This window comes from Notothenia rossii (assembly GCF_949606895.1).
Source record: "Notothenia rossii genome assembly, chromosome: 4".
Lineage (NCBI taxonomy): Eukaryota > Metazoa > Chordata > Actinopteri > Perciformes > Nototheniidae > Notothenia > Notothenia rossii.
In genome coordinates, this window is record NC_136902.1 from 77,437,632 (window position 1) to 77,464,885 (window position 27,254).

Here is a 27,254-nt window from a genome sequence, read left to right on the forward strand (position 1 = left end):
AGCTCTTGATCCATGTTTTTTCATGACCTATGGAGGTATACTTACAGAGTATTTGAAAATACAATCATACAGAGCCTCCCAACAGTGTTTAGGTTGAATGCTATGTATGATTCAGATGTTCTGCTCTTTGGTCATATGGCACATGATGTTTAGAGTCATGATGTCATGAAGTCCTCTGTGTTTTGTCCTACAGTCCATCTGTTGCTAGAAATCAGGTTGAGCCTAATTGTGTTTATCTTGTTAAAATGGCAGAACACATAAAGATTTGCAGTGCTGCAATTCCACATACATAGGACTGGAAATCTAAGGTTTTTGTGCATGCTTCAAGGTCTTTCAATACCCTGTTAATGTCATTGGATTTGAACCTACCTGACACATTACAGTACAGGATATATAAACTTCAAACCACTGTTGGTTTTATTACTTTGTTAATTTCCAAAAATGTCATTTAATTTAGCAACTCAATTGATGATAACAAAATAGCAGCGCTTTACGTTATTGTTTGACACGGACACACACACTGTCTCTCACCTCCTTGTGCTCGTTCAGGCATCTAAATGGAAATCTGACTGGAGGTAAACATTTCATTGTGTAGAGCAGCCCAGCAAACAGTCAGCGTGACAGGCCGGTTAACAGGGAGATGAAGGGATAGGGTTTAATAGGCAGCAAAGAAAGATGAGTAGATTTATTTAAGCAGGGCAATATTTACCAGTATGGACAATTTCAGATTGTGTTCAAATTGACATTTGCTTTTCCTCGAGGTGTCATTTATTTTTGAATTTTGATGATTTAATTCTGCTCCTTTATATTACCATACTCCTCTGATTGTGCCAAGAGTTTGATTTAGTCTCTATCATATGTTGTTTCTACTGAGGCAAGGGCCTCACTTGAAAACCTAAACATCAGAGTGGATTGTGGGATGGGAGCCAGGAGCCGTCTGCTGCTGCTGCCAATGAAGGATTTGAAAGGTTATTGGATGCTAGGAGCTAATATGTATTTACACTGTTTTAAATCAATGTTGTTTATGGATAGAAAAGTTGGAGAAATGTTTCTGACTGCTGTGTCGATATTTCTAAATACATATTTTCTCTATAATAAAGTTGTAAGTGCAGGACTCTGTGTGACTCGGCTCGTCACTTTCTTTCACTTCCAAGGGCCTTTTTTTGTTTAAAGCTTTCTCTTTCTTTCTCGCTTTTCTACCGCCATGGCAGCAAGTCTTCAGAGTGCAATAGGCACAAGGTTTTATCTGGCTTGATTCGTTTTTTCCTTTCTTTCCGGTCTTTTCTCCACTCCCCCGCTCTCCCAGTAGATTTGATCACGTTAGGTTGTTTGGTTGTGCCTCGTAGGTTGGCTTTATGAATGAGCCCACTCAAGGTCATGTGGTCATTTGTGTCTGTCGATGCTTTGCAGCTCAAATATTTTCTTTATTTCTCGAAATAAAAAAAGAAACTTGTTGGCCGGCTTGCATACTGCCCCCCCTTCCCCCAACCCCCTTTCAAATCCCCATGGAGGCAGGAGAGAATGACACAGTAGCAAAGTGAGCCGGAGAGATTGTAAGAGAAAGACAAAAGAGAGAACCTTAAGTCCTCTGATGTGTTCTGAGTGGACGCTGGCAAAAATAATCCCCCTTTACCTTCACACCACAATCACAGTATTGAGCTTAACCCTGTGTTCATCAGTAGACAGACTTGCATCTTCAGGGGGACAGGTGTGGTGTGAGACTGTATGAGTGCTCCTCCTTTTTCTCAGATCAAGGATTAGAAAGGCTTAAAGATGGTACGCCTAAATGGAAGTGCGAATTTGTGTTTTTGTGAGGTGAGCGTTATCTAAAAGGACGTCATCATTGCAATTGAAACTCTCAAGTGCAGATGCTGCAGTCACATTGGTCCTGAAGTGTGAATGAGAAGACAGAAAATGTATTCTTTTATTCATTTTCTTCAATCTATTAATGTCTAATGCGGCCACCACAGCTCCGGAAAAAGATTTCTGTTGAAAAAGACGAGTTGACCGCACCTTACCTTAACCCTCTTATCATTTATTAGCTATGTATACCTATTAAATGGTTTATATTTCTTCCTTTCTGTAGAGTTATGCCGTCTCTCTGTTTTCTGATCCAGTTGCTTTGTTTGAGGAGTTATATTTTCACAAATTGCAATGTGTTACAAAGCTTTTATTAGTTGTTTGCTTTTTATGTTTCAGAAAAAATCAAGTTTGTATGATTTTATGTTTTTTTTTAGGCTAGTAGAGCAAAAAGCTGCGTGAAGGATTGCACAACTTTTCATCCTAAGGCAGAGATCTTTGTTTTCCTCTGGCCTATGATGTCAAATAGAAGTTGGAACAGTATCAAGTTACCTGATTGGCCAGTGGGCTCATAGGAGAACTCTGGGATATGAGGTATTGAGTAGCAACACTGCCAATCAGAGGGAAGAGAAGGGATGGGTGGGGAGAGGAAGGGATGGGTGGGAAAACGCATTGGCATCATTGCTAAGAAAAAGAATGGATTTAATGGTGTGTGTTCATGGGGTGGGAGGTACAGTGTTAACACTTGGATTTGGGCCAGGAGGTCTGCTTTAAAATCCAACCTGCTCTTTTCCTGTTTTAGCAGAGAGAATGGCTGATTCTCCCCCCTGCCTTTTCCTGAGATGTTTTCTTCCTCTAGGCCTAGAGAGGGAACTGGGTCAAGAGTGCAACAACACTAGTAGCAACAATATATATAATAAAGTTGATATGTAACTTTTTTAAATGAGTAGGAGGAGGTCAACTGAGATAAAGATTGATTTTTTTAGTTTTTGGCCGGTCTGCAGCAAAGTAGTGGCCAGCCCGATAAACTCATTGTCACTGAGTCTGTGAGTGAGTGAAGAAGTTGCACCATTTGTATGTTAATTGAGCTTTCCGTATACTACGTCTACCTCTGCATCAATCTCATGATCCAATTCCTCAACACAGATTTTGTTGTCACTGCACAGTGCTGCAAGTGTTTGTTACTGACAGATGTAGACCTCTTGTCCAGAATGTTGTGACCACCAGTGGTCTCCAGCTGCCACTCTACACAGATAAAGTGTCTGTAAGGGGACAGCTAGCCCAGGAATAAATGGGTTTTGACTTTATGCTGGACAGAACGACCTTAAGATGTAACTGTAAACTAGTTTAATCTGAAGCCTATAATAAATTATTATAACATAACTATTAATATAACTGTTGTTCAGAATTAGACACAAAATGTTGCATATATCATACATATGGATAGTTTGACATTTTCTAAATTAAACTTATCTTGTATTTGATATTATCTAAAATCTGATTGCCGCTAATGGAGCCATAGTTGGGGAGTGATTAACTTGAAATTCAGAAGTAAAAAAATATGCTTTTGGCATCTTAAAGATTAGTGATTAAAATATGAACCTTGTTTGTTCAAAACACATAATTACAATGTGTGTGTGCAAGAATATTAAATAAGAAAGACAGAGATTAAAGAAGCAGTTTGCGGTTGAATAAGGACACGGTTACAAGATGTCCTTCAATCTGCAAAGTGTTTATCTCACTGTGGTTAAAGCTTGACTCTTACTCTGCAAGGCTGCATTCCTCAGACTGTGATGTAGGCAGGACCAACAGGGCAGTGGACACCACTAAGTGAGCCTCGGCAGGCACAGCTTGGCCTTGGGCCCTAATACTGCTGCAGCTGCAGGCAGATCAGTGCAGAGCAGCAAAGTTTTGAGCTGTAATGGCGCTCCAGTGTCTGTCTGGAGACTGATTTAAAATGGATGACCAAGCACAACCCCTGTAACCTCTGGACAAGCTGCCCCAGAGCCTGTCAGCTTCCTCCCCTCTGACTGCTGGAAGAGTTCAGAGGTGACACTCCCACATGTGCGCACAAATGCATTGCTTAAAGAGTGTTAAAAGGTGATGTGTTTACATTATGCAGACTCTGTTAAAGCTTACAAGCTGCATTATACTGTGGGAGATATAGTGTATTTAAGTCTACTCACCACCTATCCATCTCATTCTTTCACCTGTGCACCTGAATCTGGTTTGTTTCTTGCTACAGAAGAGACACATAAGAGGCTTTATTGTCGGGTTATTCAAGTATGAAATTGTGTATTTATTCGGCTTTCTTTTGCCTCTGCATGAATTGGTGGAGCATGCAGAAGGGCAGAAAGAGAGAGTGAAGCTCTTGGACAAAAACGAAAGCTACATATAAATAAGAGGAAGGGAGGACAGGAACGTTAGGGGAACAAGCCTCTGCAGCCATCTGCCTTCGTGCCAACATTTGGTTACTGTGGCAACCAGTAAAAAGTCATTATCTTTAATTTACACTGTGGCAGGTTCAGGTGTTTTCAATTGTATCATGAGCTTTTTTCTCTCTGCAGTGACTCACCCATCTTTGGCAGCGGTAGTCCACTTCATTCTGGGGCTCTCCATTCTTTTTTCCCTGTGTCATCCTTTCCTTTCCTGTGTAGCTTTCTTTGAGCTGCCTCACTGGCTGGTTTAGGGTCTGTGTGTATCTCAAGCAGTCGTCTCACTCTGTACAGTTATCCTGTTCTTAGGTCATACAGTATGATGATACTGTGCTGTTTTAGATGGTGAGGATTATTGATGTATGGCACTATAAAACAGAGCAAATAGTGACAAGAGAACAATTTGAAGCGGGAAATGAGAGGAGCATACCAATTGAATGGCAGCAGAGACGACTGTGGAGTGGAAGGCAAAGTGGCTTATTTCTTTCAGGCTGAGGCTTGTCGTGGCGGCAGTTGTAAGAAGTGCAGATGAGCGATCGTAAAGTAGCCTTGTCTGTGTACCATTAGCCAACCGCAAGTGCTAAGCACTTACCAGAAGCTGCTTGTGTTAACCTCCTCCTCTCCTCCCCCAGACTCTCTCTCTTTCTCCCCTTCCAAGCTCTCTTTGCAAAAACTCTCTCTTTGCGTATACTATTTGTTTGCCTCATTTAGGATATCAGCAGTCCTCTCCCGCTCGCGATCCATCCACATCTAACAACCTTTCAGTCTTTGTTTGGCTCCTTTCAACTCTCTTTTATCGTACGGGACCCCCAAGTTCTTGAACGGTTGCGTTTAAAGATAGAAAAAATATTTATTTCTCTTTGTGCCTCTGAAAATGAAAAACACAATTTGCTTCAGTGCCTACAAACAATACAAGCCTTCAAAAAAACAATTGTAATTTTAAAAAAATCCATTTCAATGTAGCAAGCCTTCACTAGCTCGGTCGATCAGTCTCTGGGTCCCAAAAGTGTCCAATTCAAGAAGAAGTAACGACACAAACAAAGCCAGTATTGAGATGTTCGGCTTACAACATTGTTTGAATTTGGGTCATGCTTTAACTATTGGAGAGTCAGAAGCAGTTGGCAGTGCCGAGTTCAGGCGAAGCTTTTATTACTGGTGTCTGCTCTATTAGCCATCCACAGGGCAGGGAAGGATTGTTGGAATTGACTTAAGATGCAAGTGGAAGTGTCACCTATTAACTAGTGTGTCTGCGTGTGCTGCTGGCAGGGTGCGATGATGCTATTAGGATACTGCTGCCCAGTCCAGAACATTAGCACCTTGGGCACACACATGAGAACATTACAAGAACAGAGTAATGTGGCATTCAAAGCCTCGCAGTGATTTAGCTGCTGGACTCGTCATTCTCACAGCTAATGCTCTTCTGAGTTTACTCTCTTCAGCTTTCTGTAAAAACTAGTCATATTTTCATATCCTTCTCTGTACATCATTTCTGACATTTGAAGATTTATTTGGTCTCCAGATTTAGGCTGCAGCCGCACGAGGACGATAACGGTCGTATCTGCTACAGTTCTCTATCAGATAGACGGTTTGGCCACACGAGGCCGACATGGAAACGCAGAAAACGATAACGGTTCCCAAGGTGGGTAGATCTGCGGACGAAACGCTCTGGGGGGCCAAACAGCTCCGTGATTACGCCCTATAACGATCATTTCCTGCTAACAATGACGCAATAACCGGGCTGTCAGGAGAGGGGGAGGAAAAGAGAGGCTCCGTCCTCCGTGTATTATTATTATATAGAGTCGTCATTCATTTGTTTTAAAGCTCAATAAATAACAAAGGAGACCTTTGACCGGCACTTTTCTAATTTTGTCCGGAAGATTTCAACTTTAACGGACATGTTGACCGGCGAAACTCCACCTCTGCTGCTAAATCCAGCGCGGAGAATAAACAGAAGGGCAACCATGCATGCGCGAGAAGTCTTCTTCGCTGCTTTTGGTGTATTTTGTGGCAGAAGTACAGCCACATATGGCACATTTCCACTACAGCGCGGAGCTCGCTTTTAAGCGTGCCGTGCCCGGCCCGTTTTTGGTTTGCGTTTCCACTTGGCGTAGTTCCGGATTGCGGGTACTATTTCACAGTTTTTCTGGCCCCATAAAATCAAGGTTCTTTCCGGGCCAACAACCAGGCTGAGTTGGGCTGAGTTTGCTAAACTAGAGAGAGAATCGCTGGCAATTGCGCTACAACTACAACAAAATAAACACATTTGACCGTGATTTAATTGTAATACACGTTTCAAAATGATTCCGAAGTAACAACATACTGATACCGGTTAGTAAAAACCATGAATTAATGCTTTGACAAGTCTGCAGACAGACGGCAGGCGAAAAACCTTTTTAAAATGCGTGTTTTCTAAATGGAGATCGGCTAAGCTAACGCACTATATGCTCCGACCGTCCACACTCACAACAACGGCCTATACAGACATAAATAAACCAGCGACTGTATTCGCCATGACATAGACAGTCTGTGGTTTGTACTCGTTTAACTTTTGTTTAGATTCTGAACAGATATGAGGAGCTGTGAGCTTGAGTGCTAACAGCTAACGGCTGATGTTGTTTTTCTGTGGTTCTCATTGAAGATGACGTCACGGCTCCGCCTACACTGCGTTACTATAGTTACTGCCCCAGCTACTAAACTGTAATGAAAACGCAGCATAAAGTGAGTCAGTCCTAACAAGGCCTAACGAGGCCTAGCCATATCGAGCGAGACCGAGCGAGGCCCTGTAGTGGAAATGCGCCATTACAGGCCCGGCATATGTACTACAGCGTCTCCAGCGGTTCGAGCTGTCTCGTGTGGATGGACACGTTTCTGGTGCCTATTGCGTGTGGACGGAAGACTTTTTTGATAACGATTTTGGTGCGTTTCCGTTATCGTCCTCGTGTGGCTGCACTCGCTGCAGCCTTAGGAGCCTTGGATATTAAAGTGTAGAAGAGGCAAAATCATTCATTACTTTTTTCTATTTTAACAAAGAACAGGCAAGTCAAAAGGCATGAGTGTGTGAGAGAGGAAAATGTGCCGTATCTATGTTGAAGCATATGGTGTAGGTGTGGGTGTTTTTGTGTGTGATGACCATCTGTCACCTAGTAACAGTTTGGGTGATCTCTGGTAGATCTCCCTGTTGGGATCATAGCACCTGATTATATACAAAGCCTCGGGGTTACAAGCCCAGGTGGATAGACTTAGGCAACATGACCCTTTTTATTCTGAAAGCCAGTTAAGAGGGGAATTATTGTGTTGCTTTGACTTTAGAGTTATACATATTCAAATGTAAAAGTCTTTCGGAGTCCTGTGTATTTTTATAGTTTGATAATGGCCCTCTAATTGATATAAAACAATGTGCACCTGGGTTAGGGTTTTGGCTTTCACACACAGTTTTTGTCTCGTCACAGCAGCAGCCATTTTGCACTAGTCACTCTCCCCTATGCTTCCACTACCTGTCTATAGCTGGAAGCTGCATGAGAATGACACAGGTGGACACTTTCCGTCATAGTAATGCAAAACAATGGAAGCTGTTTGGCTGCAATCAAGTAATTGTTACAGTCAAGACTGTGCCGTGAGTCTGGCCATCAACCCTCACAGCAGTAGATAAAGTGATACAAATGAAACTCTGGTGGCAGCAGCATTGCTCTGCGAGTGTGCACAGCTTTCCCGTCTCAGCCACCATCTGGAAAACACACCCAGCTCATCTATTAGACACCCACTCTAGCAAGGGATGAGCGCTCCACTGAAAATGGCTTAATAATGACAATTCAATTGAAAGTAATGCCAGTTGATCTGTCACTCGCAAATCATTGTATTTTATGGGAATGGCTTTCTCTAGAGTGAAATTGTGGTGTTGAATAATTGTGCGAGTCACTGAGACACGTTATTGAAAATGTAAGATATGTGGAATTGTGTTTTTATCAAGACATTCTCTGACTACATGAAGCCTTTCCACCGAAAGGTCAGCGTGCAGATTTATCTACAGTAGTTAGTCCGGAAATAAAGATGCTTCACTTTCTGTTCAGTAATTAACTGTCTCTTCAGTAGTATAAGAGCTCAACTTATTTTCTTAAAGTTTATGAGTTCTTTTTATTGAGGAAATCTATTATCCTGTCTATATCTAAGTCTGTTTTGATTTGTTAAAGGTCCCATGTCATGGCCATTTCTACTGATCATATTTCCATTGTTGAGGTCTACTAGAATAGATTTAAATTGTGCAATTTTCTAAATCACATTGGTTTCACAGCATCTCTGTAAAGTACGATTATTCACTCTCTGTCCTAAACGGCTTGTTGGAGCTCCTGCCCCCCCCTCCCTGTGAGCCCAATGGGCTCTGATTGGTCGGGACGTTGCGAGGCTCGATGCTGCGAGGAGCGGACAGGTTTCCGGGTCGGCGATACAGCCAGACAAAGCGAAACTCAGCCTGAGCACACACAAACACTAACAGCCGAAGTAAAAACAATAAGTGTGGCTTGATATTGAGTAAGAAAAAGGTTTATAACGCTGTGAGAATGGGTCTGCGGAGAGCATTTCTCCACGATCCCAACTCGTCTATTACCAGCGTTCAGGGAGCTCTATGCAAGTCTCTGGGGACTCCCTGTTAGTTAGCCAAGGGATCCTGTTGTGTGAGGTGCTCCGCGGATTGGTATATTTGGGCCAATCCGGTCATTTGTTGTTGATTTGGGTGTTCACACGTCAGAGAACCCAGGAAGAAAACAATGGAAAAAGAGAAATCTCCAAAGAGGCATTCTGGGGCAGCATAGACAGGTCTTTTCTGTGTTAGAGTTTTACTCGCTACAAAATGTACTTTGAGGGTTTTTGACTCGCAGACCGTTTACATGCATGAAAACCTTCATAACACACAAGGGGACGGGTAATAACCGGAAAAGCATGACATGCGCCCTTTAACAGGGAGGATGTGCTGAAAGCAATGTTCAACTTGCACTACCTAGACATTAACTTTTATATTAACACCGACATTTTGAATGTAACAGTTTGTTTCGACAGCCAGCATAGGAATGCAAATATTCCTCAAATGACATTCAGCTCTCGGTATTGAAAGATGAGGGACAACCCATTTCTGAAATGAAACAAACACACACCATTGCTGTAAAACCAATTACAATAGCAGTTTGATTTGAGGTGAATTATTGGCACAGAAGATTAAACCGCTGGGTTTAAAAAAACGTTGCCAAATCTCCCTCCCTTAAAAAAACTAATGTCATATTTAACCACCAAACGTGTATGTGTGTCTGTGTGTAGAGTATGCAAGCACCCCCCCCCTCTTCTGTTGAGTGTCTGACAAATTTGTGTACGGTCTATATCTGTCTGCGTTGTGGCTGTTTGTTTGTACTGTTGCATCGAGTTTTGCTGGGAGGACAGGACAGCTGTATTGGATGTCGGGATGTGTGTACACAGTTGTGCTGATGCTGACAAGCCTTCTAGCTGGGGAGCAGGGATCAGATGTATGCTAATATCGCCAGCAGACAGTCTGCTCGTCTGACAGGGGCTGGGCCGCGAGGTTAGTAACTACTGCAGGAGAACACAGAGCTTAGAGACACGGAGCACAGCAGACACAGGCTAAGACGTAGGAAGACAGGAAATATAGTGAGAATTAGACGAGGGCCAGGGGGCATTGAAAGAAATGAGGAGTGAGGCAGTTCAAGCCTGGCAGAGGGAATAACGTGGGAGGGAGAGCAGAGGCCCACAGATGAGCTTTTGTGCCAAAGGGAAACACAGGCTTGTCTGTCTTTCTGACCGTGCATGTAAAGCAACACTTGTTGTTGTTGTTTATTTTGTTTAGCCTGTTGAACAGTGCATTTCTGGACAAAATCACTCCAAGTGCATGTTCAAATTGTACAACAGCAGTATTTGGTCCCCCAAAACCAAGTTACTATTGTACATTTTGCAGCCAAATAATAATGATTTCCGTTACACAATGTTACAAATAAAGTGATAGAAAAGGATTTTGTTTAAAAAGGTGCCAAACTTGTGACTGTGTGGTTGTATGAGTGGATTTCTGTGGTGGTAGTTCAAATGTATAGCTGTCATTGTCCATGTTTCCAGCACATTATATTTAGCCGTGCTATCAGTGAGGCCTTCTGGTGCAGTTGAAGAGGTTAAACCACAGTGACACACTCCTTCTCTGCCCTTACCGCTCTCTCCTTCCACTCTAAATAGACTGTCCATTCTTTCAAGATCATGTCTTTATCTGACTTGAGCCTTTCTCTTTCCTCTGTCTCAGTTTCTTAAACTGTTCAGTTACAGTCTTGAATTTCAGATGAGGCAGTGAATATGATCTTCTCGACCCTCTTCCTTTTGTCTTATTCCCGATACCCTTCATTGTTGACTGTTTGTTTACAGTCTTTGTCCCTCTTTTTTTCTTCGCTTATCCTGCATCCTTCCTCCCTCTGTCTGTCTGTCCACTCCCTTCTCAGGGGGTCTGTCAGTAAGTGGCAGTCTATCTCTACAGTGCCAGGCGGAATGAGGAAGTGGAAATGAACTCATAGCAGAGAGCCAGGCTTCATGGTAGTTTCACGTAAGATTATAAAAAACTCAAAAACTAGTCCTTAGCAGACAGATGTACAGACTGTGAAATTGAGCAGTATTATATATGGAACGGTTAATGATTAACTAAATGCACAAATGTGTTTCTTCTATGCCTGTGTGCACATGTCAGGTGTGAAATAGAGCAGCCGTTCAGGGATGTGTAATCTGGAGCTTTTTCATGAGGTTATATCACCATGTCATCGGATCATGCTAATGCAGAGAGAGAACCACTTGAGGCCGTGCAAATGGAAAAGATGCAAATAGCCGTAGCTTATCCATGGTGTCTCTAATCCAAGTCACAACTGACCAGCTCTTCTGGATCAGAACCTGGATATGTGGTGGCTGTTTTGGTGCTGCATTCATATTTTCTATTCAGATATTTATTTTGTATGACATGACACAAAGCAGCAGCGAATGTATTATCATGTCATGCTGTGCTCTTGTTGTTAGTGTAAGTATTTTCTTCTTGTTGGTTGGACACATATAAATACATTAATGTCGTGTGCACACACAGACAGTAGAAGGAAACAGTGAGGATATCTGTATTTCCTGTTTGGTGAATGATAGATGAGTGTTCAACATTTGTAGAAAAGACAAATGAAATCTGATTTAGTGGGAACTCTAAATACTCCGCACCACAGAGCTCTTTATGTAAAGTGTGTTCAATGTGGTTGCAGGCAGATTCCTTTGAACAGTTGTTTGTGCCTGTGTGTGCACCAGTAAATACGCTTTTTACATTTGTGTTATATTGTTTTGGTCTATCTTCATCAGCATACATATCACATTCATCATCCTAGTTTTATTCGGTACATTCATCTGTCTGTTTATACTCATACTGCAGGTAGAAGTAGTAGAACACCATCCCTCTAGCTAGCCACAGCTCAATCCCCTGCCCAGAACCCTTGTACTAATGGACAACAAGTCTCCAGAGAGGGGTAGAATAAAGGGGGAGGAAAAGTGTTGGATAGAGTGTTGGAGACAGGGATGAAAAATGTCTTGACAGATGGAGATGGGAAATCTATATGATGAGGGTAATGTCTGTGGGTGAGCGCACGAGAGACAGCAAAAATAATAATAATAGGAAAGGGAAGAGCGGAAGTACGAGTGGTTGCCACCTTGCATCATGCAGAAGGAAAGAAAAAGGGAGGAGCAACATGTTTTGGACTGAAGGGAAGGGAGGGATAGCCAGCCTGGTGAATTAGAGAGAACGGGAGTGAGAAAGTTTTTCCCTGCTGCCTCTCTGTCATCATCATCACCATCACACTTCTTCATGACTATTTCATGACCTCTGCTTCTGTCAACTCCCAGCCTTCCTGAGTGTAGAATATTGTACAACCAGAGGGCATGCTGGGAAACCATGAAACCTGGCTTCCACAATTATACTCAGTTTTTAATATGAACTTTACTCCACTTAAGAAATATGTGACAGTGTTGCTATTGTGTTAGGGATCTTCATCACTGAATATCTTTAAGCACCCACACATGTATTGGATTTATATCAGTCCCCTTTTTGTATACAATTAGAAAAAATAAACCCCTGCCCTGCAACATTCATAATTTCCTTCTGCTTTTCATGACTTGGATCTTCACATACTACATTCAGTCATTGTGAACTCTTCCCTTAATTAAGCTAAGTGATAAGGATATTTCTATAACAAAAGAGGCCTGACTGAAAATGAGTCCGTGGCTGCTGACTCTTCTTTGCTCTGTAATTAAATGAATGCAGCCACCCTGTGAAGGCTGTGATTTCTCTCCTGATGGGCTCTTCCCTGCTGCCCTTTGTAGCATGTGTTATGATGAACTTCACGCCCTGCCACCCTAGGATTAGCTTCAGGCTGCACTCCAATGCCCTACAGATGCATACTATCTTCCTTGGCTTCTCTTGTTCTTGAGATAGTCAGTGATCTAGAAAGGGAAGGTTCATTCTAGGCAAGATTTGCTGGCTTAAGTGTGTTTTGACTGTTTTCAAGATTAGTTAAAGAAGAAAGGAAGGAGAAAAAGCAACAAGGACATGGAGATATGGTATTTAGGTATGTCTTGCTTGTAATGCTGTTTGTGATTAGGCAGGGGGAGAGTGATGTGACGGGTCAGACCCTGACCCTTAACTCATCTTGGCCTCACCACGCCCTGCCCCTCTTCCCTGAGGGGATTCCAATGTGCAGCTCACATGACCCAGGCCACTGACCTCTCTCCCATTCCTCTCATAACCATTCTTCTCTATAGCCCCATCCTCTCAATGTGCACTAACTTCCCTCTCTCAGTCCCCCCGCCTCTTCCCACTGCCTTACACTCCTTCCTGCATTTCTTCCACCTCCTACTCTTTCTCCTTTTCTGCTTACCCTCATGTTTCAGGGTCAGAGGCAGATGCAATGCAGGCCCTAACCTATCTCTGCCTCGGCCCTACACAGCCCTGGGCCTTGAGACACTGGTATGTGGCCAGACATGCGCATGACACACCAGGCCTCGGGGTGAACCGAGAGACTGCCTGAGTGCTCGACAACTGGACTGTTGCACCAAGGTTAGCTCAGGCAGTGGTGTCTTTATAGGTCTGCGGTAAGAGGAAATGTATTCCCTAAATGAGATCTATTGTGTATGAAAGTCAGCACTTAGACTGTTAATTAGAAAGGCTGCTTAAACAACGTGAATTGTGCCGTTGTAATGTCATATATATTCCATGTTTCTGTCAGTTTGACTTGGACACGGCAGTCAGTCTCATGAGGCATATTATTTTCTTCCATTATCCGATTCTATGTTTTAAATCAATGCATCATCATATCACTTAAAACTGAACCCAGAGTTGTCTGTTTCTCACACCGACATGTCCCTTTGACACAAGTGGGGGAAAATGGTTATCATTATTTCACTTATTCTCTATTTCTCTTTTCTTGGCCATTCCTTTTTTGGTTGTTGTACAGTATGACACAGCTCTGTCACACACACCATATGCATAACCTGCACCATTCCACAGTGAGTATGTTAGTCACAAAATGTGTATGAACTTGTAGATTCACATACACGGCACACACTAGGAACACTCGTAGGAACATTCTTAGAAAAAAGATAGGTGGGGTCAATGCAGCAGATGTTAGCTGTGAGAGCATTGAGGCTGGCTAGCCTCGAGGTCTATAGGGACTTTAGGAGTGCTTGATTTTCTTTTAATCCAGACACTCTCGCAGCTGGTCACAAACATGACCTATTTCACACATGACACACTGATCACTAGGATGTTACATAGGATAATGTCCCTGTGTGAATGCACGTGCATGTGTGCACCTTTTATGTGTGAGCCCATATAGGTCATTTATGCTAATACGAGTTTGCACCATGGCTTCTTGCATATCTGTATTTAACACCCTGTGTCAGCTCAGTAGACTACCTACGCTACCTAGAGCATGTCGCTACCTAGAGCATGTCACTACAGTTCAGTCTGCGAAGGAAAGCAGTTCCAAGCTAACTTTGCAGTAGCAGAGCTCAAACATGAATTGAATTGAATTGATTTATTTAAAATAGTGGACAGTGTACATTAATCAACATATTAAAAACATGTGAAAGTACTCGAATTAGCCAAAAGGCTAGTTTTCATCGATAGTCCCTTTGCCAGATGGTGATTGACATCCTAAAAGCAATAATAAAAATTGCACAACATTGTTATACCATTGTACATATTTACAATAGATGACATCACTCAATACAGATAAGAGCAAGTCATGATAATAAATACAACAATTACAATACACACACCTACATCCACACATCAGTGCTGACACTGTTGATTATCACATTTATTTTTGTTTACCTCACAAAATAAATGTATACAATTTTTTAGAATGCAGTTTATGATGAGACTGATATGTACTTGAGGTGATCCTATTGGTCATTTAATCCTTTCTTTCTTTATTGGACTATTCGGAAAGTACCCCATATAGCATATACAGTAGCTAACTACTGATAACATGATCTGCATTGTAATACTCCTGCCGACATGTCTGTTCAGTTCTGTGCATTTGTGTTTGAGTAGTGTTAAAAAGAAACAATATAAATGACACTTGCTTTGCAAGATTGGAATAACACTGCAGTATTTAGGGAGGAAAAACTGGCCCTTGTAGACGTCAGATAAATCTATTTTATGGATCTCATTACATTTGTATGATCTATGATTATGATTCACATATACAAATTATTATGAAAAGGCTGCATACAGTTTGGCAAAAACCTTAACCAGATGCAGCATGTGATGTTTCTTGTGACTCATTTTTGTTTGTTTTATGGTGTCTGTTCTTCAATGTTAACATTACTAGTTTAGGACATACAGTAGGTGTGCTCTGTCCTAAACGGCTCACTCCAGTTCTATAGATGCCACATCTGCAGTTCTTTTCATCTAGTCAAAGCTGTATATACTGCATCATTTTCCAACTAGATGTGTTCCTGATGTCAGACTTGTGGGTGCACACAATAGAAGCAGTACATATACTAAAAAGAGTCTTGAAAAGAAGACAATGAAATAGCCATGATTCCTAGGTCATATATCTTTCCAAAATGTATCAAGCCTTGCTGAGAACAAGAAACACCACATTTTAATACAGAGCAGGGTCTTTCTCTGGTTGCCTTGATCCATTTTTCATGTATTTTTCATCTATAAATATCAAAACACAATACATAATTTTTGATATGGATTCCCCTTTTTCTGCTGGCACTTGGTAATACACCTGGTGCAGCAGTGGGGAGGTCTTGCCTCTGTAATGTTAATTCACAGCCTGATTGTAATTTTCTTTAGTGAGACTCAGGATTTCAAGGCTTTGCTATAACTGTCAAGCTTTGAACTTTGCTTAGTGGTACTTAGCTTTCAAGAAAAACTCAATGTACAGTGTATGCAGTAGTAGATAGACAGCAGGTGTGAGGTTGCTTTTTATCTACACTGAGTTCCACTATAGTAAGTTCTTACTCCTACCGTTTCCCTTTCTTTGTCTCCCCCTCTAGTCTCGCAGTGTTGAGCTTTGAAGTTCCTCTCTGTTGTCTGACATACTCAATTCAGCTGCAATGAAGGCTTTGTCTGGTTTTGTGTTCTCTGTCAAAAGAGCTATTCATGATTAATAGTGGTTTTAATGTCTGTTTTGCTACATTAACTCCTCACTTATGACAGGGGGTGGGCTCATATTGCAAGTCTGTGTTCTAACTGTCTCTGAGAATTGTTGTTCCTTACAAATTGCGCTGTCAAAGAAGGCCATTCCTTAAAGAACATCCCTCATCATGTCTCTTTAGTTTTAGTTCGGATCTACTGATGGATTAAATAACACTGTGATTGCCAAGTCAACTAAGCCGCTATCTATGTTTATATGTACTATTTCTTGACAGCATGGGAGCAGTCGGTTGCATTAACTGTAGGTAACCATGTTGAGACATTAATGATGGCACACCAGCCAACTCTGATCTGTTTGCAGGGTGTTTGAGAAACGCAGGAAAACATGTTTTTGATGGAGATGAGTCAGCCAACAGGCAGTGCAGCTTTTTAAATTGCAGATGGCTTTCCCTAGTTGGCCAATTAGTAACTTTAGCTCTGGAACACTTATCTGCTTTCATCTTCTTGTGTGTGTCTTTCATTTGGGGTGCAGGGAGCTTAGTGTGCCTGTTTTCACAAATGTGTGGTTGTGCGTGTGTGTGTGTGTGTGCATGGGTTTGTATGCACATTCATGAGTCTGTTGTCTGCGATAGTGAAACCCCACATAACTCTCTTTCTACTGCTGCTGGCTGTGAGAAAACTAACCACACTGTTAGATCCTGGATAATAAGCCAAAAAACATACTGAGTCGCAACGAACATAGGAATGAAATGTGAAAGGCACCACTATTAGCAATGCAATCCTGGCAGTATAAAAATGAAATGAGTTAAATGGTGAGGAATTGCCTTGTACTGAGCTACAGCTGAGTTAAATAATGGGCAGTATTCCAGCAGCTTTGCCACTGACCTCAATCTTTTCAGGAAATATTCAGTGGAGAAATAGGATCACAGATTAAACATTATTAACAGCACATAGGCACACATTAGGAATTTTGATGGGAGACACAATAGCTTTCGAATAATAAAGCCTGTCATTGGAATGTTTTATTTATTTGTTTCACTTGATTAATTATATCTCCCCCTTTCTCTTTCTCTCTCTATCATGCAGGACCAGACCACATCCCAGTGAGCTCCTGTTGCATGGGAAACCTCCTTCCCTGGCTGCCGTCTCCTCTCCCTAGAGCTAGCAACAGCATGGCAGGATGAGCCTCTGCCAGCTATAATGATGGCCAAAAAGCAAGATGTCCGGGCACCCATATACAACCTGGTCGTGCTTGGGCTGTCCGGCACAGAGAAGGAGAAAGGCCAATGCGGCGTGGGCAAGTCTTGCCTATGTAACCGTTTTGTCCGGCCAAGTGCAGATGACTTCCACCTAGACCACACCTCTGTTCTTAGCACCAGTGACTTTGGAGGCCGTGTTGTGAACAATGACCACTTCCTGTTCTGGGGAGAGGCTGGGCGGATGCTGGAGGAGGGGCCTGAATGCCGAATGAATGTGGTGGAGCAGACGGAGTTCATTGATGATCAGACGTTCCAGCCCCACCGAAGCACGGCGCTCCAACCGTACATCAAGAGGGCAGCGTCCACCAAGCTGGCTTCAGCTGAGAAGCTGATGTACTTTTGCACAGATCAGCTGGGGCTAGAGCAAGACTTTGAGCAGAAACAGATGCCTGAAGGCAAAATTATGGTGGATGGCTTCTTACTCTGTGTGGATGTAAGCAGGGGTATGAACCGTAGCTTTGAGGACCAGATGAAGTTTGTCACCAACCTGTACAACCAGCTAGCCAAAACGAAGAAACCTGTGGTACTGGTTCTCACCAAATGCGATGAAGGAGTTGAGCGCTATATTAAAGACTCACACACCTTTGCCTTGGCAAAGAAAAACCTACAGGTGGTAGAAACATCAGCACGCTCTAATGTCAATGTTGAATTGGCCTTTCTAACACTGGTTCAGCTAATCGACAAGAGTAGGGGAAAGCCCAAAATTATCCCTTACTTTGAGGCACTAAAACAGCAGAGTCAACAGATTGCCTCTGCCAAAGACCGCTATGAGTGGCTGGTCACCCGTATTGTGAAGAACCACAATGAGACGTGGCTAGCAGTCAGTCGCCGCATGCAGTCTTCTCCTGAGTACAAGGACTATGTTTTCCTTGAGGGGACAGCTAAAGCCAAGAAGCTCTTCCAGCAGCATGTGCATAGACTTAAACAAGACCATATAGAGAAACGTAGAAAGGCCTATCTAAGTACTCTGCCACAGGCTCTCTCTGTACTGTTACCAGAGTTGGATGAGATAGACCACTTGAGCTGGTCTGGAGTTCAGAAAGTCCTGGAGACAAAGAGAGATTTCACCCAATGGTTTATAGTGCTCGACGACACCCCTTGGGAGACCACACCACACATTGATCAAATGGACGATGACCGGATCCCGCAGGACCTCCTGGAGACCCCCATAGCTGAAGCCATCTATGAAACCCACTTGGAGCATCTCAGAAATGAGCGCAAACGGGCAGAGATGAGATGGGAGTTCAAGGAGAAGCTAAGTGTCTCTCCTTTTATCACACCAGGGAAACCTTGGGAGGAGGCCCGAAGCTTCATCATGAATGAAGACTTTTATCAGTGGCTTGATGAGGCTGAATATCTGGATATCTACAACAAACACCAGAAGGAAATCATTGACAGAGCCAAAGAGGACTTTCAGGAACTGCTCCTTGAATACTCTGAGCTCTTTTATGAGCTGGAAGTGGACGCAAAGCCAAGTAAAGAGAAAATGGGAGCCATTCAGGAGGTGTTGGGTGAGGAGCAAAGGTTTAAAGCCCTACAGAAGCTACAGGCAGAAAGGGATGCTCTGGTATTGAAACATATCCACTTTGTCTACCACCCCACAAAGGACACCTGTCCCAACAGCCCCCACTGTGTGGACAGTAAGATCGAGCAGATACTGGCCTCCAGATTCCCTACTCGCTACCCATCATCAGATAGTACAAGACTGGATTTGGGGAGGGCTGAACGGATCAATCTTGTCATCCTAGGGAAAGATGGGCTAGCCAGAGAGATGGCAAATGAGATAAGAGCCATGTGCACCAGTGAAGACCGCTACGTGCTAGATGGCAAGATTTATGAGTTAGCCCTCCGTCCCATAGAGGGCAACGTACGTCTGCCAGTCAATTCGTTCCACACGCCAACCTTTACACCGCATGGCTGCCTGTGTTTGTACAACTCAAAGGAATCCCTCTCTTATGTTGTTGAGAGTTTAGAGAGGCTTAGGGAGTCAACTATAAGCAGAAGGGAAAGGGATAAAAGCTTAGCCCAACTCCCACTGTCCCTCCTTCTGGTCACCAAGCGAGGGGTTGGGTCAATTGGGGATATTGGGGGGGAGACAGCTCAGACTCTTATCCAACAAGGGCAGCAGGTGGCTGGAAAGCTGCAGTGTTCCTACCTGGACCCTGCCTCTCCAGGCATGAGCTACGGTCGCAATGTCAATGAGAGGCAGATCAACCAGATGCTGAAGGGCCTCTTAGAATCAAGGAGAAGCATAGGGAGCATCTCCCCTCCCTCACCGCCTTCATCCTCTGCCTTCAGAGACTCTCAGTCCCAGCCAATGCTGGAGGCAGACCTGAGAATAGTCATGTGCTTGATGTGTGGAGACACTTACGACATAGACCAGCTCCTTGCTCCATTCCTTTTACCTCAGCATTGTCGTCCTGCCGCCAGCCTAAGCAGTGGCACATCTGTTTTGCTGGAACTCAATATAGGAGGTCAGAGGCTGAACATTGAGCTGTCACTGCTCTCTTTTCATTCCTCTTTCTCACTCCGCAAAACCAAGCTAGTTCACGGCTACATTGCAGTTTACTCAGCTCGCCGCAAGGCCTCTATGGAGACATTATGTGCTTTCCTGTGTGAGGTCCAAGACATCATCCCAGTCCAGTTGCTAGCAGTAGGGGAGAGCCAAATGGAGCTGTCAGACTCTGAGTCAGCTAAGGAGCAGGTCAGTCAGGGAGAGGAACTGGCCCATGAAATAGAGGCCAGGTTTAACACAGTAATATGTGGACACGGTGGGGTAGTAGGGGGGCTTCATAAGATAGACCTTTTCCAAACCTTCCTAAAAGAGGCAATAGAGAAGCGCACTATTGTTGAGGCCACACACATGTATGATAATGTGGCTGAGGCATGTACCAATGAGAGCATCAGCCCTCGTTGTGGCTCTCCTAGTCCAGTTAACATTCTTATGGACTCAGAGGACGATATCGACCCATCGCCCCTGAGGGAGGATGGCAGTCTCAGTTCCCACCTTGGAAACTTCAAGCTACCTGATCTGGACTCGAGTGACACCTTCTCTGTCCTTTCTGAGCTAAGCACATTTGAGAACAGGCTGAACAACAAGGTTCCTCCACAAGTGAAGCCGAAGCCTGTACGTAAGGTTAACCTTGGCCCTTACATGGACCAGCAGGGTGGCACCAACCGCCGCTCCTTGCCACAAGCTGTCACCTGGGCTCCAGGTAGCGATGGTGGCTATGACCCCTCAGACTATGCAGAGCCCATGGATGCTGTGAGCAAACCTCGGCCCTCAGAAGAAGAGACAATTTACTCTGTCCCTCATGACAGCACACAGGGCAAGATTATCACCATCCGCAATTCCAACAAAGGCCACTCCAACGGCAGTGCTGGGGGGAATGGGTCCGACAGCGAGGCCGATAGCAGCTCACTTGAGCGCAGGAGAAAGTTGTCCGCCATCGGTGTAAAGCCTAAGCTTTACAGAGACAGATCCAAACGGCTTGGCAAGTTCAGCAGCTTTAGGACAAGCTTCTCCATTGGCAGTGATGATGAGTTGGGGGGTCCACCCAAGGCTTGCCAAGATGAAGTAGGAGCCCAAAAGGACAACTCGATTGAGGAGATTGAGGACCCCAAAAGGAGAAATATTCTTAAGAGCCTGCGCAGAAATACAAAGGTTAGTGTGCTTCCATCTGTTTTGTAAGATATGAATGATGTAAAGTATGAGTCTCACCTCTGACTTAAACAAGTTTAAATCTCAAATGTGGAACCTTTTAATAGCACAGGAAAAGTGTCACTTTTGTAACTAGCGAACATTTTGTTGTAATTAATGGCACACACACATACAAATATTTGTTTATAGAAAGAATGGATAAAATGCCCATAATCCTCAGCACAATAAGCTGTCTGGGATTCAATACCTGTTTTCTTTAGTGGGTAACGGCTTATCGCTAAAGTCGAGGAATAACTAATGAGTTCAGTATAATCTCTTTACTCTCTGCGGCTAAGCTCAGTGAAAACATGCCATACCTTAGGAGTGCCTCTGAAGGCATGTTATATTGCAAGATATATTTTATCCTGGCTGCTCTGTGAAATTCTCTAAAGTAGCCACATAATCAGAGGAAAAAGCTGACAATTCCAGTCACGATACAATAATGAAAATCTGAATGAATAGTGACAGAGCCACATTATGCACTGTGCTATTGTATCACTTTGTGCTAATGTGTAAATCCCCATGGTTCAATCAAGTCTCCCATTAAAGAGCTGGCATAATGATGTTTGACATTTAAAAAAAACAAAAAAACTTTAAATCAACATCCATCTTACAATTATCCCTGTAGCAGTTCATGAAGACAAATTAAAACTCATGTTATAGCTCAGCAAATGAGTTGTAAACAGCCCTGCTGTTTAGGAAACAATGCGATCATGCAAATGATCTGAGAGAATCTGAGCAAAGGACCTCCTTAAATCTAATGAATAAAAACCAGCCCTGAAAGTAGAACAACTTTGCATTGTTTACAAATCATTTGTCAAAGGGACAGTGTATTTGCCGTTAGTGATCTGTTGTTTGCCATCAGCGCCATCTAGTTAGCGCAGTGTTTTTTTGTTTTTTGTACTGTTCACAGTTGTGGGACTGCATGAAAGTACATGTCAAGTCTGGTCACTCAAAATGATCAGCTTGGCTTTCTTTTTTTTGTGACCAACTTTTTATTGTTTTTGTTTTTGTTTTTTTCCCTCACAAAAGGGACTTATATACACGGATACAAATTATATAGACAATACAAAAAGAAAAAAAACGGAAGAAAAAATATAGGGAATCCCTTTCCCATGCCACCCCATCACTCCCCCTTCCCACCCATCTTGCCATTTCACAGAAAATCCTACCTGATGTTTGTTAGCAATCGTCAGCTTGGCTTTCTTTGATTCCTTCCTTTATTTCGCTCATATTCACAGTGATTGTGTGTTCTTGCGGATTCATACTTTCTGCTTCTCACATTCCTGTCACACTCTTAGTCTCTCGCCACATTATGTTTACCCCATATCTCTCTAGCCTCAGCCTCGGTCTACCTCTCTGCTGGCTGTTTCTGTGCTTGTCTCTCACACGTGTTGTGACCATAGTTTTAACCTTACCCTGTTAGGCTTATCAGCATGGTATGTTGCTCATTCACACACATGGCGTGGCGCAGAAGTGTCAGCTGAATAGGAGTTACAGCTGTATAAGTTGTGTGTCTGTGATAATTACCATGGCTGTCAGTATGGTGGAAAAGGAACGGGATGATTAATGTTTTCACACACTGTGATGTCCAAATACCTGCGAGAAGCCCGTCTACTCACATAGCTACCCTAAACCAAGTTATTTCCTTTTCCATTACTGATATTGTGTACTCAATGTACCTTCTCTAGAACAAACTACCAATGAATTGGACAAACCACTTCAAGCCCCATGTTATACAAGCTCTGACTTTTACCCGACCCTGTGCTCTGACCCTGCCCTTTGAGGGGGGGCAAGTGGGATCAATAAAATCTCATGTGACACATCGTTAGCCTTGTTTGAAAACAAACTCCCATGAAAGAAGCCAATTTAATTTGGATTACCATTACCTTAAGTTGTGCTTCGGATTTGTGCCCTACAGCAGATCTGGGATCTTGATAGCTGCATTGAAGGCCGTTATGGCTTGAATATAGTTGTAACAATGCGATCAAGTTCCATCACCTCTTTTCTAAGCAGCTGTCTCAAAGATAAGAGTCCATTTTCATACCGCTCAGCCTGAAATCCCCCCAGGTTAACTGGCATGGTATTGACTTATTTGGCCATTTCAGGGAGATGTGTTTTAACAGTGACTCTGGGTTGGTATGGAACCAGTTCCTTAGTCCTGTCAGGGTTAACAATAAGTCAAATGTTCAGTTGCTTTTTTCAGGGTGAAAGTTTAGGTTTATGCAGTGTAAACACTTTCTTGGTCAGAGCCTTAGGGTGCTGTGTACCAAATAATTGAAACTAGACTCTGAGCCTGCTTCAAAACTCCCTTTACCTCAGGCAATAACCAACTGTGTTTCTGTCCCGCCTGCCCTCCCTCAGCGAGAGGCCGGAAACATTTCCTCTTTTCTCCTGCAGCTTTTTTCAAACCTCCTCAGCCAGCAAGAGAAATGCTTCAAATTCCTCAGTCACCTAGTTCCAGAGTAGTGTCCTCCTCATACAAGAAACTAGAGGGAGGGACACAATCAAAGGAGAAAACACAACTGAGGAGCAAAAATTTAATTTTTCCCGGAGAGAAATGAGTTATGATAGAACCAAAATTATTTTTGTATTGCGGCTTAGTGTTTCAGCATCCTACTGCGCACTGTGTATGTATACGCTCACCACAATGTCTGTATGTTATTATTAAGGATGTGTTTTGTTTGTCTTTTGTGGTAGAGATCTGTTTTGTCTTCTCAGCGCTGGCAACATATCCTGTCTCAGTCAGCAACTAAAAGGAGTGTCCAGAAGGCAGAACTACAGGGGGATAAGACATTAAGAGAGAAAGAGAGAGAGAGAGAGAGGGGGGGGGGACAATGCTTCTAAAAAAAATCTGATATAGGCCACAGATACCACAAAGTCAGGATGATGGGACACAAATAAATGATGAGCTGCTACGTTGGAGCTAAAAAAAATCAAGCTGGCAGTGAGTTATGACAGTACAACTCTATCACCACAGAGGCTGTTGTCTTGTAGCTTCACTATTATTACTACACCTTTTAATGCAATACAAACCCCACATGGGTGTGTTGGGCGTATGTGAATAAATACTTCAACTGTAAATATGCAGATGTTCAGCTAATTGTCACAAGTATAAGGATGTCTTTAGGTTGAGAAGGGAGCATTAAAGAAGTATCAGTCAGTGCAGCAGGGGAGTTCGTTGGAAGTGATAAGTAAAGGAATTCCTGTTGGGCATCAGTTCATAATACTTACATAACTGGGCAACAATTGCTAATTTACTTGGAATGTCTTTTTTTCAATGTAACTTTTCCAGAATGCCAGTTCGTGTCATTTGGGTTATCTTTCACATTTTGTTTCCCTGACACTTAAGCACCCAAATGACTGCGAGAGTAGCAACAGTTCCCTTTTCCTACAGTTTATCATAGAATACCCCCCTAGATAAAAGAGCCTGGGTGATACTAGATCTTTAAGGTCAACAAGTATATACTCACTAAATATATCTTGAAGTTAGACAATAGAATTTATTATAACGGCTGATTTTACCATAATAGTATTAACAGGGATTTTTGGATGTTAAACAAAACTATATATTAAAATGAACTATAATTCAAGACAAAACGTACATACGAATGCCGCCAATAGAAGGTCTAATTAATTTCCCGTTCAATATCTTGTAGGTATTTCCTGACATACTTACTGATAATGATGAATCAGAATTAGAATCTGTTTTTATTACCAAGTAGATTTACACATACAAGGAATTTGCTTTGGTATATATGGAACATTCAAAGACTCAGAAAGAAGAATAAGTAGAAAAAATATAATAAAATATGACAAATACTATATTCAAAGTGAGCTGTGCTGAACTAAAAAGAGGCAGTTTGGATTGTGTATTTGGAATAGCCACATATTGGCCAATAATATTGGTCTGATTTAAGGTGGAAGTCTTCCAAAAGCAAGCTGAAATATTGTGTAGATTAACAACTGAATGTATTTACTAAATATTCAAACAAAAGGTAGAGTCGAAATAGTCCAGGTGGACCAGTGATAGTCTCAGTCTTTATTAGTTTTCCCGCTTGTTTTCTTGAGCTTCGTTGGGAATGAATATGTAGTTATGTTCTATCGAACATTTTTGGTGGAGAGCAGTGAGGCCAGTATCTGGAGCAGAGGGCACGCCGGGTTTCTTCTCTCTAATGAGCCCTCATCTGCTTCTTTCCTGTGTCTGTCTATCAGGCCTGCACTGCTCCCACAGTCTGTGTGCCTAGCCAACCATGCATCCTGCCTCGCCACCCAGCCTGCCAGGGCACAGCCTCAGGGGGCTGATCCAGGCCTCAGGGGCCTTCAAAACATTCCCCCTGAACATCATTAAATCGCAGTACAATTAGTGCGGATGCTTCAGCCATACCAAGGTAGACAGGGAATGTTGCAGGAGTGAAATACAGGTCTCCTAACAGGAGAATAACAGGAGAAATTAATTTAGCAATGAATAACAGAGTTTGATTATCTTAGAGCTGCAATGCAGTATAGAGAGAGATAGAGAAACACAGAATGCCTAAAGAAGGAGGGTAAATATGAGGAGACCAGAGGGATGAAGCAACTGATACATATCTCATGTATGCACAAAGCAGGATTCAAGTCAGGAATGTTTGATTGCTTATCAGTTTTAAAAGAATGTGCAGGATGGGTGTGTGTGCATGTGTGTTTTCATCTTTTATGCTGAAGTAGATACTAACAAAAAACACATTTCAAGTACAAGGCCTCTAGGCTCAGCTTAATCTTAGACATGAATGCCTGTTAGCAGTGTCAATGTGAAATGGACTCAAATTCTGTTAAATCCAAAACTTGAGACCACCAACCAATTGTATTTGTTCTCTTGTTCTTTTTCCTCTAGAAACCGCGAGCTAAACCCAGGCATTCCATCTCAAAACCCGAGAGCAACTACTTTGGTTTGCCTCTGGTCACCGTCCTGAGTCCTGAGAGGCCAATTCCTGTCTTCATTGAGAAGTGCATCCGTTTTATTGAAACAACAGGTAAGAATCTGTTTTACTTTAACTTATAAAGAGATGCTTAATGTCATCAAATGCCGAACAAGCCTTTGTTTTTATTCTTTTAAGTGTTACCTGTTTAAATGATTATCATTGTGCCTCTATGCTTTAGATGTCCTTTGAGCTTTTTTTTCATTTTCTTATTTCTGTTTCCTTATCTTAATCTTCCTCCCTGGGGATAATACTGTGGTCTACATTGCTAAGAGTGTGATTCTGTGGTACTCCTTAAATCACAGGCAGCCTTTGTATCCATGTGCATGTTTTATAGATGGTAGTGCTTTTCTGAGCTGTAGGCTTTATAGGTAAGCACCTCTGGAGAAGTGAAGCATTTTGTGCTGTAAACATGCTTTTTTTATAGCCTAAATAGTTGTCTCTTAAAAGTAAAGCAAAATGAGGTATGATGAAATCCTTGGATTAAGCCTCTTTCTTGTTTGTAAATGTATATTACACAGAAATTGTTTCTGTGGCAACTCCCAAACTGGTTTGAGTAAAGCTTCATATAGATTATGCTGGCTTCTGTTTCCAGTGGCTACGGTACTTTCTGTAAACTTTCAAATGAGTCGGAGCCTCATTTCGATCAATGTGATGATAATAAAAGCCAAGGGGGAATTTTAGCAAACAAATACGTTTGTTGTGGAGCATAATGTTTGAATTGCTCTTGGTTTTTTTATGGTTTTTCCACAAAACCAGTACCGCCTCTCTTCTATTCTCTTCTCCTCTTTGGGAATAGATGGAGTATAGATGTGGTTAGATAGCTGCTTCTAAGCTTGCTACCCTGTTACCCAGATGCTTAACCCCCTGCTAGGCGCTGCTGGGGCCCCCCTGCCCCGGGATGGCCAGCTTTCCCGTCAGTCTGCCACCAGCTGTTACACTAAACCAGGGGCTTAGGTCAGGGTTGCAGAGTATTTCATGAATATTTGTATGCGTCTGTTTAATCTTCGCCATCCTGTAATAATGAATTAGATACTAAAGTCATTAGTCAGTCACCTACGAGTCTACTGCGAAACACCTCAAATAATATTGTTAAGTTAGCTCTTTAATTGTGTTTTCTGGAGCATTTACTGATACTATTTGGAAGATCTGTGTGAGTACTGTCTATTTGACCCCTACTTAGTACTGCATCCCTAGTATTAGATTACTGTAACAGGAACCCACCAACTCATCAAGACATTAAGGAGCCATAAAACAACTAGACTATTTTGACTATTTCTAGACTATTTTTATTATTTACTAGTATTATGTCTTAAATTAAGGACCACGCATACAAAAACATTTATATATATATATGTCAATATATAAAAAATGTAAAGTCCGCCAAGGTTGCTTCAACCCCCAGATTTCTTGAAAACAAACGGAGAACATGAC

At 42.5% G+C, this 27,254-nt stretch overlaps 1 protein-coding gene across 1 annotated transcript in view; it reads left to right on the top strand.

Moving 5' to 3' along the window:
- arhgap35a (Rho GTPase activating protein 35a) overlaps window positions 1-27,254 on the top strand; it is a 59,335-nt gene that overhangs the window by 19,800 nt on the left and 12,281 nt on the right. The window contains exons 2-3 of the mRNA XM_079679246.1: window positions 16,990-20,826; window positions 25,736-25,874. Of these exons, the coding sequence (XP_079535372.1) occupies window positions 17,104-20,826; window positions 25,736-25,874 (3,862 nt within the window). The 5' untranslated portion in view covers window positions 16,990-17,103. The remainder of the gene's footprint in view (window positions 1-16,989; window positions 20,827-25,735; window positions 25,875-27,254) is intronic.